The sequence below is a fragment of the Hevea brasiliensis genome, chromosome 7, assembly GCF_030052815.1.
Source record: "Hevea brasiliensis isolate MT/VB/25A 57/8 chromosome 7, ASM3005281v1, whole genome shotgun sequence".
NCBI lineage: Eukaryota > Viridiplantae > Streptophyta > Magnoliopsida > Malpighiales > Euphorbiaceae > Hevea > Hevea brasiliensis.
In genome coordinates, this window is record NC_079499.1 from 11,035,718 (window position 1) to 11,048,471 (window position 12,754).

The following is a 12,754-nucleotide window of genomic DNA, read 5'->3' on the forward strand; positions in this document are numbered from 1 at the left end:
AGAGAAAATCTCATTAGTTAATTGTTATTCTCATGTTTTAATATTTCTTGTTGTTAAGATTTTTTTATTAAATTGTGAAAAAAATTATAATTATTTTTATTATTATCATATAGAATAAAAATAATTATTCTCGGTACTGTTACTTTAAAATATATAATTTTTTCAACATTATGATTTAAGATTAAAATTTTTTTAACGAAAAAAATATTATTTTAAATGTTAAAAAATAATTTTTTATTATTTTAATAATTTTATGCCTGAAATTTGTTAAATTTAATTTTAATTTATGCCAAACAAATTCTTGGTGGGGTCCTTAAGGGCAAGATTCCATTAGACAAAATAAAGGACTATTTAGTGATTTATTAATTATTATTGTCTCTAAAATAATTCTAGTACTCTGGTCTGCTTATTCTCTTGATACTCTGCTCTGCCTCTGTCTCTACTCTCCCTCTCCCTCTTCCTCTTCCTCTCTCTCTCACCTTTCCAGCATCTAGTGACAATCAGATACAATAAAATTGAGGATTCCTCAAAACAAGGTGGGTATGCCAACATGTTGACAGTGAAATCATTCATTAAAAAGGAAAAACTTCTATATTTTTGTTGTTGTTTTCCACCGTTGAAATTTTCTGTTTTCGATAGAATTGAAGTGTTAATTATTTTCCTGGGAAATTTTTGAGCAGGAAAGTCAGTTTATGTGGATGACACAGTAATGCGAGAAATGGGTTGGTGGTGAATCTGCTATTGTTAGGATTTTTCTTTATCAGGCTCTGCAATTTTTTTTCCTTTTTGGGATTCTGTGTCAGTGACAATTCCAGTCTATTGATCTGTTTATTGTACAATTCCCCCCACCCCCTCCCTTTTTAAATTTTATAAAAAAAAAATCCTGGATTTTAATTTTTGTGGAGAGTTATTGCTTTCTGGGATGAGTTGGTGTTGCAATGAATTGAAATTTTTTTTTTTTTTTGCTTTATCTGGTAATACATGCCTTTCCTAGTTATATGAAGATTTTTTGTTTTGCATAGAAATTTGATCTTGGAGGGGGTTGTGGCCTTAGGGGTGATGCTATTTTATGCCTACGCTGGATTTGGAGTTTTGGTTGTTATAATTGCTTTTGATAATGAGGTTTCTTTCCTTGGCTGACATGATACTACATTTTTCTTTTGTAGAATTAAAGAATGTGACAGATGATGTTGGTGGAGTTTATCCTTTTAGTAGTAAAATTAGAGGAGAAAAAAAAAAAAAAAGGACAAGAAGCTGCATGATGTATTGAAAAGGATTTGAAGAGGAAAGAAAAGAAAATGACTAAATATTTATGTTTGTGGATTTGTTCTGGGAGCCTCCTCTAAAATGCTATGAGTTTTTGTACCATCCCATTTGAGTGAAAATGAGCAAGGCTATAATATTTTCCTTGTTATTAATTTGAAACAAACTGTTATGTGTTTGATACCCTTTTTTTAGTATGTTTTGTGGCAAATTAAATAACAGAATGATGAGTAGGATGGGACAAATAGAAAGTATTTATGGAACAGATTTAATTCTCTAAAAATTAAAATGTGTTATTTATGCACTTTCCCTGTGAAGGAAAAAATTGAAAATTGTCTGTTTCTAGGTTTCAGATTGAACTTTTGTGTAATCATTAATATATTTTGTCTTTTTTTATTCATTCCCTCTCATAGTTTAGCTAATGTGACTTCTTTTGCTTTTGGGGCCAGTGGAGCTCTCACCCTTCTGATCCCTGAACTTCGAAGTTTTTTTCTCTGTTCATTTATATAGCAAGGAAGCCGAATATGGCTAAATGATTGTGACAATCTGCGATAATAGTTTAACAAATTATTCCCGTCTGCAGTGATAAAAAATTGTAGTTTGGGTGAGGAATGCTATTTATTCTAATTATAACTATGAAGAAATGCTGACTTACCATTGCTATTCTTGTTTTTGCAGAATATGTTGGTCCATATCGTTCTGTCGAATGGATCTCATCTAGAAATTTCAATAAATAATCATGTGGCTGCTTGTTGCAGTGTAATCAAGTTCAACTGTTGTTGTAAGTATCATTTAGCTGATTGCATCATAAGTCCCTTTGACGATAACAAAAGTGCCCTAATTAGATTACACATTTTCATAGTTCGATTATCAGTTAAGTTCTAAAGGCAGTCCTGGTAAGGGATCACTTGGGTTGTTCCTGTTGCTAAAGAGGATCCAGGTAAACTGATTAAGTGTTCAATGCAAGCATCACAACTCAGAAGTAGAGGCATGTCTACCAGATTGTACTATCAACCGATGCAGGAAGTTGACGCCTACTGCATGCCTCAGCTCCAAAGTTTGGACCACCAGCTATGCTACAGTGGCAGCAGCCAAGGATCCAATTTATTCATTCTGAATTCCCGTGAACAATACTGCACCCTTGAGTCATCTTCAGCAAATGGCAGTTATACTGTTTACAACTCTCCATCAACCATTAGTTTTTCACCCAATGGAAGTCCTGTGTCACAGCAAGAGTCTCAATCATACCCACCATCACGCCATTCTCCTGACAATAACTATGGCTCCCCAGTAAGTGGTTCCTGCATAACTGATACTGTCCATGACTATCAGAACAAGTTGTCAGAATTAGAAAATGCAATGTTTGGTCCTGATTCTGATATTATTGACAGCACCTTTCTGAATGGGACAACCATTAAGTCACCTGAAATGGATAGCTTAAGACAAATAGTGGAGGCGATTTCTAGAGGGGACCTCAAATATGTTCTTGTTGTCTGTGCACAAGCAGTGTCAGATAATGATCTTTTAAAGGCACAATGGTTAATGGATGAACTGAGACCAATGGTGTCAGTTTCTGGTGAACCGATTCAAAGATTGGGTGCATACATGTTGGAGGGACTTGTTGCTCGGCTGCCCTCCTCAGGGAGTTCCATCTACAAAGCTTTGAGATGCAGAGAACCGGCCAGTGCTGAGATGCTTTCTTACATGCACATTCTTTATGAGGTGTGTCCCTATTTCAAGTTTGGATACATGTCTGCAAATGGTGCTATTGCAGAAGCCATGAAGGATGAAAACAGGGTTCACATCATTGATTTCCAAATTGGTCAGGGGAGTCAGTGGGTCACTTTAATCCAGGCCTTTGCAGCTAGACCTGGTGGGCCACCCCACATCCGCATTACAGGAATTGATGATTCCACATCAGCATATGCCCGTGGAGGAGGACTGAATATTGTGGGGAAGAGGTTATCTAGGCTTGCTCAGATAGTTAAGGTGCCATTTGAATTTCATGCTGCTGCCATGTCTGGTTGCGAGGTTCAGGTAGAGGACCTTGGCGTTCTTCCTGGGGAGGCACTAGCTGTGAATTTTGCATTTGTGCTTCACCACATGCCTGATGAAAGTGTCAGCACTCAGAATCATCGGGACCGGCTTCTGAGGCTGGTTAAAAGCCTGTCTCCAAAGGTGGTGACCCTTGTTGAGCAGGAATCCAACACAAATACTGCTGCATTCTTTCCTCGGTTCCTTGAGACACTAAACTATTATATGGCAATGTTTGAATCAATTGACGTAACTCTCCCTAGAGATCTTAAGGAGCGGATCAATGTTGAGCAGCACTGCCTGGCAAGGGATGTTGTTAACATAATAGCATGTGAGGGAACTGAGAGGGTGGAACGACATGAGCTTCTTGGGAAGTGGAGGTCACGGTTCAGAATGGCAGGGTTTACTCCATACCCTTTAAGCTCGTTGGTGAATTCCACCATCAAAACTCTGCTCGAGAGTTATTGTGATAAATATAGACTCGAAGAGAGAGATGGAGCACTTTATCTTGGTTGGATGAACAGAGATTTGGTGGCATCTTGTGCATGGAAATGAAAACCGGGTACCAAATCCGCTCTGTTTTAGGAACATGTGCAGCCAGCTGAGGTAGAACTTGTGGTATTTTGAATGTTTTTTCACCTTTTGCTCTGAACGGATTTGAGAAGAAATATGGTAGCCTCAACTCTGTACATTTCTTTTAAATGAGGAAAGTTGGCCATTTTCTTGAAACCACCATTTCAATGCCTTGAACCTTTTTTTTTTTTTTGGTCTGGCCTTGGTGCTTTTGCTTGATCAATCCATATTCATATTCTCAGAGAATTATGTGTTGGATTCCAAAGTGTTATTCTTATTCTCTGGCCGTTCAAATTTCCTAATGAAATGCAAGAATATTTTCTGGTTGTATTGGTCTGAAAATAATCAAGCAAGGATCCTCAGCCTTGAATACTTGCAAAATTATTGAGATTGGGAAGCTTGTTCCTCTTAAAACACCGTCAATTAAAGCGGGGATAAGATTGTCTTCCATTGGCTTTTATCTCGGAATTTATACAAGGATATTGTGAAAGATCATTTCCAACAAATCGAATATAATCATGCATCCATCAGTTAAGTTTACAAATATTATAATTTCCTATTTAAATACAATAAATATTATATAAAATATATATATAAAATTATGTAAAGTTAAATGCTTAATTAAGCCCAGAAGCTACTTGAATTGAAAATATTATTACACTTGAATTTGACTTGCGAACTAAATTAAAGTAGCTCACTGAATAGCTGGACTAGTTTACACTCGCAAATGAAGAGTCATATTAGCAACTGGTGCAAAGATTTCAGAATTTCCTACATGGATTAGTGGTCGCAGCTGGACAGCATACCAGAGAGTTTGGAAATTGGAATCATCTTTCCAATCAGATTGTTTGAAGCCAACTCGACTCTCCAAGCACAAATAATTCAGAGTAAGTTACCGAAACAAAGAATGCAGTAAAAAATTAAAGTTTGTTATACATTAGATCTCTGAGACCCTACACATCTGTAAAGATATATTTGATCTATTATAATAATTTACATAGCTGGATGTGCTTTCCCATCTCCCAAAAAAAATATGTTTCAATTAGCTTTGGACAGGTTCTGCATTGGGCATGTGTTGCTCATTGGGATTAGTTTCTGGCCCCGGAGTAATAGTATGACCACTATAAGCAGCACAGTTCACTTTCGATTCATTTCTTGACTCACGATCATGTTGCTCGATTGATCGACATCCAGAAACCGAACTGGCATTGACAACCGTATCCACCACAGCAGCATCACTTCCTTCTATAGCACTTGACTTGCCATTCTGCGGCACATTTGATTTACCATTGTCGTCACCAGAACCTGAATGGATGACCATATCAGAGCCACTAACACCATTTCCTTCAGATTTACATGTCAACTCGCTATTCAGTTGCTCCTCTGAGTTTCCACTTGGATCCAAACTCTTGTGAACAATCCCATCACTCCCTCCTGATTTAATGCCTGATTCACCAATGTGGATGTTTGTAGTATATGTGCTTAGACCAGTTGCATTATGAGTTACTGTCCTTGAAGGAGGCATATCGTGATCATGTTGTCCCTCGTAACTGGTTATAACCACTTTTGGGTCATGAGATGCCCTCTCTACATGTTTCTTAACGGGGCATCCAGGACTGGAGCACCTGTAGTAGCTCCTATACAATGCAAGGGCAGAACTAAAATAAGTATATGCTCAAGCATTATATGATATAAAGAATGGTATTTTCTGTCTCAGCATGGAATCATGGATATAACTCCTGAACGCATTACGAAGTATGACATTTTGGAGATGTAGCCAAAACCAATGAGATGAGTTATAATGCAGCAGTATACCAAATATAAAGTTCCAAATTAACTATATTTGAAGTTATAGTACTTTACAGCATTTTTCAATAAAGAAATATTATTTTTGCTGTGTATGAGAATGATTTTGAAAGAGTACTACCACACATCAACAAGAACTAGCGAACAAAAATTCGTCCCACTTAATGGTTTAGGACTAACTATTTATGTTCAAAAACTCACAACATGATTGAAAAAAATAAATAAAAATGTATCATGAATTAATTGAAAAGTATTATAAAATATTAGGACTTCTAATGTAATTAACCTGCCAAGTGCCTAACCTGAATATGATCATTCAACAATTAATAATTACCTTGGATTTGGATTGCCTTTAACCAATTTCTGCCCATATTTGCGCCAACGGTATCCATCATTCACAATATCTACCTCACTTAAAGTTTGAATGACATGACGTTGTTCATTAGTTGGCTTATCTGCAACAGCAGGCTCAACATTACAGTTGCCTTTCTTCCTGTTCATTTTTTTGGTAGACAACAATAAAGGTTAGCTCACAGATAATCTGTAAAGTAATAAATAAAATAAAACTACTTTGTTAACGTACTGTCGTTTTGGGCGTAGATCATCATCATTATCAACCTCATCTCTTATCTTATTTGATTCTGACAGTGCACCTTTTACATCCTCACTTGTTGTACCAACCAAAATCTGGGAGGTACTTGTTGACTTGAGTGGATGAGGTGCATGATCTTCTGCATTTTATTATTTGTTTTGGTTACGAGATTAAAATTAATCACTTGTTAATTAGGAGCCAAAACTAGAGTACAATTCCCCTCACCTTCTGTGCCAGTTGATGAAGGTTCATCACCTCTCTCTTCAACAACGGACAGCATGAGCCCAGCCGCTGGTGGAAGATTATGTTCAGGTTTAGGATGATCGTGCTGACCAAAGTAATTAATATCTGCAACCTGGCCATCCCGTGAGCGTTCCAATTGCTTTTTCACTTGACAGCTTGGATGTGTACATTTGTAATAGCTCCGAATGAATTCATTTCCCTTAACAAGTTTCTGTCCATATTTTCGCCAATGATATCCATCTTCTAACGCTTTTTCACGTACAATAGAAGTTCTTCCTTCCTGACCAGATTGCAAGGCACTGGAGCCAGTGCCAGGGGTAAGTAAGACTTTATGCAGTATTACAGAGGAGACACTTCCTTCTTTATTTAACTGTGATATATGGGCCCCAGGATTAGTATCCAGCAGAGACTTCTCAGTGGTAACAGGTGTGACTTCATCATTTTGTGATATATGAATTCCGCTATCATCAATCTGTTGTATCATGTGACTGCCATCATCTGGGCTCTGTCCTTTCTGTAATTCATCAGAAGCAAATTCATCTGTACCTTCTCTTGAAGAAACCATTTGAGCTTTGGAAGTTCGAACAGAAACAGGAAGAGATCAACTCAAAGTGCCATTACTGCAACTGACCACAAACTTGAAAAAATGCTACGTGCTGCTGATTGTTTCATACCTGTAAAAGCATCAAAGAAGTCAAATTATGTACGAAAAAGAAACAATATTCAGATTTGCCGTCCTATAGAAATCCAAATGTCATATGAAAATTCAGAGACCGAGAGAGATTACAGAGATATTTTAAGACTTGATGAGAAAAAAATAAGGGTTCAAATTTGCATGTCAGAGTCATAATAGTCTAATTTTGAGATTCTATAAACAAGTTTGTAATATTTAAATTACCCTGCATTAGCTTGCCAGATGCACACTTGATTCAAGCTTCAGGTATAATTAAGATATAACTGCAAGCAAGAGCGAGTAGTTTACTATCACTGTTTCCCTTATCATTAGTTTATTGAGATCATACAATGAAGTTCTCAAGTTCCACCATGTAAACGAAAGCTCTTGAGTTTTTCAAGTAAATGAATCAGACAACATGGTACCATAAATGGAACTATACCAACATGATAAAATATGGTAATTTGCATCATTTGTCACTGAACTTTAAAGCTAAGTTTCAAGTCAGTCAATTTGTTCCAATTTCATCACTGAACCTTTTATTTTCCATTTAATTTGGTAATCATTACTGGAATTGCAAACATTCCAGTGAATCACATAGCACAGTTTTCAATATGGATTGCTACTTACACTTGTTTTTATGTTTACTCAAGTGTTATTAATGACTTAATCTCACTACAGTACATTCTCAAAAAAAAAAAAAAAAAAAAAGAGGAAGTAAGATAGTATTATATTCAACTCGTCCATTCTTAAATCAAACATAAGAAACAGTGTTAGTGACAACCTGAAATCCTGAAATTAAGTCCAAAGTCATGATGCAATTTATCCTGCTTAAAGAACCTTCCATCTAACACATAATCATAGCATAAGTACACCAAATCTGCACTTAATTAACAAAACAAAAGCATATTATGAACAATCCTACCAGAATAATGGAAATCAACTTGCAAATTCAGAATTTTGTTATGCATAATATTAAACATTGCAAAATAAAAACTTCCAAAAATTTTACTGTTATGCAATATTATTAAGCATATAACAACCAAATTTCTCTTTCCAACACAAAACAAAATTATATATTTTATTTAAAATAATGTCTAATTTAAATTTGGCATTTCCTTTCAAGGGCAAGAACAAATTCAGTCAAATTTTCAAGAACCTCTGTAAATAAATTCCATCAAATTTCCCAAATAGTAAGAATTGAAAATCAAATTACTTCTTGTCCATGGAAAGAATCGAATAATTCAACTCAGGTAAAGATCAAAGCTCATTTTAGGCTCTAAAATTCAATTTCTAACCATTTCTTACAATTTTTCTCAGCAACCAAACACCATCACTAACTCTAACTCGGAGCTCCAATTTCCACGCTTAATAAACAGTGAAATCACATCAATCAACAAGTACACACAAATCAGGCCACAAAGAACTCTAAAAAAATCTCCAAATAATAATATTATTAATAATTATTTGATTAAAAGAACTAACCATCTCCAAGCCTTCATTTCAGAGCTCGAGCAGAAAAACTGCCTCGTAGCAGAGGGATTATCAGGTGCTCCAGCCTCCACGTGAAACCTGTTGAAATTTGACCCAATCAGGGCCGCAGATCAGCCGGTCTCGGGATCCCAGCCGGCGAGTGGAAGGTTCGAGAAATTTAGGCTAGTAAGATTGAAGTTTGGGTAAATTGGAGGCCTTCTAAGGTTATCAAAAAATAAAATTAAAAAAAAAAAAAGGGAACAAGTCTAATCCATAATCAGAGAGTAGAGAGAGATTGGGGGGAGGAGAAGAAGAGCACGGGAAATGATTGAATGTGGTGAGGGAACAGTTTAGGAATCTGTGCTCTTCTTCTTGGTTTTGATAGTGACTGACTGGGGATTTGGGGTTGTGATTACCTACCTCTAGACTAGAGTGTGCGTGTTTTGTTATTTTCACTCTCGCATATGAGCCCTTGGATCGGAGCGTACACCTCATCAATTCCCAGCTAGTTGCTTAGGAGCGTACACTTGGTGCAGTTAATTCGATCCGACCGAATGATACTATTGAAGTCCAGTTGTTAAAAGGTTCGGTGGTTCTTAACAAGAGGTGACCCTTGATGGCTAGGTTTGGTCTTCTAGATCTAGACTTTGTCATTGGGCTCTTTCATAGAACTTTGTTTATTTATACTTATATTTACTAGCATTTATTAAAATAATTTATAACATGCAATTATTTTATTTATATATAAATTAATTAATTATTAATTTAATTATTTAATTAAAATATTAATTTTTTTTACAATAATTAATGCTATAATTTAATTAGTATAATATAATATATTGATTTTTGAAATGTTTTCATATGTTAAAAAATTTTTTCTATTTAAAATATGATAATTTATTTTCTTTAATAATTATATTGTATTAGTATTAATCTAAATTTTTTTGCCCATTAATAATTTATTTAGTGTTAAATAATTAATAATAATACATTGTCAATATTGATTACCTTTAATTTAATAATAAATATTAAGATAATAATTAATTATAAAAAAATTATAGAAAACCTATCATAGTCATTTAGAAATATGAAAATCTAAAATATAAAAGTTAATCATATGATCATAATAATCATAATAATATATATACATCTATATCTATATAATTAGCTTTGCGCAAGTTATCCTTCACTATTTATAATATTTATAATTATATTTTTTATTATTTAATTTAATTTTTTAATTTATATAAATTTAAAATTCCTACGACTTAAAATTTAATTATCTAATTATCTATATAATTTTAAAGTTTATATAAATTTAAAATTTTTAGTCATACTCATATTTAAATTCTACTTAACTGAATTTTTATTATAATATAATTTAAAATAAAATTTTATAAAAATACCATCATGATTTATATTATTGACAAAAATAGAAAGGTATTTTATTTATATAAATCACATTTTATTTGAATCTTACTTAGAAAATTAGGGTTCTTAGCACCTAGGGTTTGGGAAAAAAAAATGTGAAAATTAGCCAAATGATGTAGTTAACCTTATTTGAGTTGAATAATGGTCAAGTATGACCATTTGAGGTGTGTGTGAAGTGTTGGAACTAAGTTTAATTCGGATTGGTTATGGTCATTTTGCAGGCAGCATGACCTAGGTCCATTTCAGGGATCAAAACTGAAAATTTACCAACCCAATTGGTGTGAGATCAATTGAGAATGAAACTAGACACAAAATGGCACATTTTTCATTTAGGAATCATGCCCAGAAAGTGACCATAACTTAGTGAACAAATTGGTCAAATTCGGATTAGGCAAACAGACCTGTACAAAAATGACCAAATGAACAGTAGTTACGCAAATGACCATAACTTGGTCTAGGAAGGTCCAAATGATCTGAAATTTTACCAGTAGAAAGATGAGACATAGCCCTACAACTTTTATGAAGAAAACAAACCCAAATTTTGATCATAACTTATTTGAAAATCCACCTGCAGTCAACCACAAAAATTGCCAAAACCCAGAATTTGCCCAGAATTTTGGGTAAAATCAAATCCGGCCAGCCATGTTCAAATGTCTATAACTTGGGCTACAAAACTTCAAATGGAGTGATTCAAAAAGGAAAATAAATTTAAGACAATAATGAACAACTTCTATGAAGAAAACTTAGCCAAATTCTAACAGTAACATGACCAATAGAACAGTACAATACAGGACACCAAAACTGAAAATATGAAATTTGTGCCTAAAAGACTTAAGATTTGAGAAAACAACCAAAACCAACAAATTAGGTAACCAAAATGTGATATGTGGGTGAAATTAGAATTCTCATACCTATTAAGTATTAGAAAGTCAACAAATTGACTTAAATAGTGGCATGAATAGTAACCTTGAAATTCAAATTTTAAAAAACGTCAAGTTTAGCATATTAAAGTTAGATATAAATAGATTTGAATTCATTTTTGGATTTATGATAAATTATGATATCAAAACATTGTGGCTGTGTGTTTGATCGTAAAAATCTGAGGAAAGAACCCGAAGCATCGAGTCAAGGCCAAGAGGTGACTTGCATAAGGTTTGTGCACAATATAGAATTTCTGTAAATTTTCTTCTGCAAATTGTTTTGAATGAATTGTGATATTAAATTGTGACTTAATTGTATTGAAATGTTTATTATGCTTTTGACTTAAATTGTTGAAAGTTTACTTGTATGTGTTTGAAATGGCAATAAATGTTTGATAAATTGTTAAAATAGTTTTGAAACTATAGTGTCATGACCATATATTTGAATGCCTCACTAGCATGAATAGCGGGAGAAATTAGTTTCGAATTTTGATTCCTTCTCTGATTGAAATGTTGAGTTGTGTGATTACCTACCTCTAGACTAGAGTGTGCGTGTTTTGTTATTTTCACTCTCGCATGTGAGCCCTTGGATCGGAGCGTACACCTCATCAATTCCCAGCTAGTTGCTTAGGAGCGTACACTTGGTGGATTTAATTCGATCCGACCGAATGATACTATTGAAGTCTAGTCATTAAAAGGTTCGGTGGTTCTTAACAAGAGGTGACCCTTGATGGCTAGGGTTGGTCTTCTAGATCTAGACTTTGTTATTGGGCTCTTTCATAGAACTTTGTTTATTTATACTTATATTTACTAGCATTTATTAAAATAATTTATAACATGCAATTATTTTATTTATATATAAATTAATTAATTATTAATTTAATTATTTAATTAAAATATTAATTTTTTTTACAATAATTAATACTATAATTTAATTAGTATAATATAATATATAGATATTTGAAATGTTTTCATATGTTAAAAAATTTTTTCTATTTAAAATATGATAATTTATTTTCTTTAATAATTATATTGTATTAGTATTAATCTAAATTTTTTTGCCCATTAATAATTTATTTAGTGTTAAATAATTAATAATAATACATTGTCAATATTGATTACCTTTAATTTAATAATAAATATTAAGATAATAATTAATTATAAAAAAATTATAGAAAACCTATCATAGTCATTTAGAAATATGAAAATCTAAAATATAAAAGTTAATCATATGATCATAATAATCATAATAATATATATACATCTATATCTATATAATTAGCTTTGCGCAAGTTATCCTTCACTATTTATAATATTTATAATTATATTTTTTATTATTTAATTTAATTTTTTAATTTATATAAATTTAAAATTCCTACGACTTAAAATTTAATTATCTAATTATCTATATAATTTTAAAGTTTATATAAATTTAAAATTTTTAGTCATACTCATATTTAAATTCTACTTAACTGAATTTTTATTATAATATAATTTAAAATAAAATTTTATAAAAATACCATCATGATTTATATTATTGACAAAAATAGAAAGGTATTTTATTTATATAAATCACATTTTATTTGAATCTTACTTAGAAAATTAGGGTTCTTAGCACCTAGGGTTTGGGGAAAAAAAATGTGAAAATTAGCCAAATGATATAGTTAACCTTATTTGAGTTGAATAATGGTCAAGTATGACCATTTGAGGTGTGTGTGAAGTGTTGGAACTAAGTTTAATTCGGAT

General features: G+C 32.9%; 2 protein-coding genes across 10 annotated transcripts; one reads left to right on the top strand and one right to left on the bottom strand.

The window, feature by feature from the left end:
• The first annotated feature begins 395 nt into the window (after positions 1-395).
• Positions 396-4,200, top strand: LOC110644204 (scarecrow-like transcription factor PAT1). 4 transcript variants are annotated; one of them, XM_058149998.1, is made up of 4 exons: positions 406-536; positions 681-743; positions 1,942-2,044; positions 2,138-4,200. In XM_058149998.1, the coding sequence occupies exon 4, from the start codon at positions 2,224-2,226 to the stop codon at positions 3,850-3,852; it is 1,629 nt and encodes a 542-aa protein (XP_058005981.1). In that variant the 5' UTR covers positions 406-536; positions 681-743; positions 1,942-2,044; positions 2,138-2,223; the 3' UTR covers positions 3,853-4,200. The 4 variants fall into 4 exon arrangements, with proteins under 4 accessions (XP_058005980.1, XP_058005981.1, XP_058005982.1 ...); XM_058149999.1 differs by having other exon boundaries at positions 681-722; XM_058149997.1 differs by lacking the exon at positions 681-743 and having other exon boundaries at positions 396-536.
• Positions 4,201-4,683: 483 nt separating this feature from the next.
• LOC110644206 (WRKY transcription factor 1) lies at positions 4,684-9,050 on the bottom strand. Of its 6 annotated transcripts, XM_021796896.2 has the most exons (7): positions 8,670-9,043; positions 7,969-8,064; positions 7,410-7,468; positions 6,494-7,185; positions 6,260-6,407; positions 6,011-6,169; positions 4,684-5,507 (listed from the first exon to the last, which is right to left on the bottom strand). In XM_021796896.2, exons 4-7 carry the CDS (start codon positions 7,074-7,076, stop codon positions 4,913-4,915), a joined length of 1,485 nt encoding a protein of 494 aa, XP_021652588.2. In that variant the 5' UTR covers positions 7,077-7,185; positions 7,410-7,468; positions 7,969-8,064; positions 8,670-9,043; the 3' UTR covers positions 4,684-4,912. The 6 variants fall into 6 exon arrangements, with proteins under 6 accessions (XP_021652588.2, XP_021652590.2, XP_021652586.2 ...); XM_021796898.2 differs by lacking the exon at positions 7,969-8,064; XM_021796894.2 differs by lacking the exon at positions 7,410-7,468.
• Positions 9,051-12,754: the final 3,704 nt, after the last annotated feature.

Coding starts and splice junctions, on each gene's coding strand:
- LOC110644204 (XM_058149997.1), top strand. CDS start 2,224: ATGCAAGCATCACAACTCAGAAGTAGAGGCATGTCTACCAGATTGTAC.
- LOC110644206 (XM_021796893.2), bottom strand. CDS start 7,076: ATGGTTTCTTCAAGAGAAGGTACAGATGAATTTGCTTCTGATGAATTA. Junction 6,408..6,493: donor TTCATCAACTGGCACAGAAG/GTGAGGGGAATT, acceptor AATAAAATGCAG/AAGATCATGCACCTCATCCA. Junction 6,170..6,259: donor GATCTACGCCCAAAACGACA/GTACGTTAACAA, acceptor AAAAATGAACAG/GAAGAAAGGCAACTGTAATG.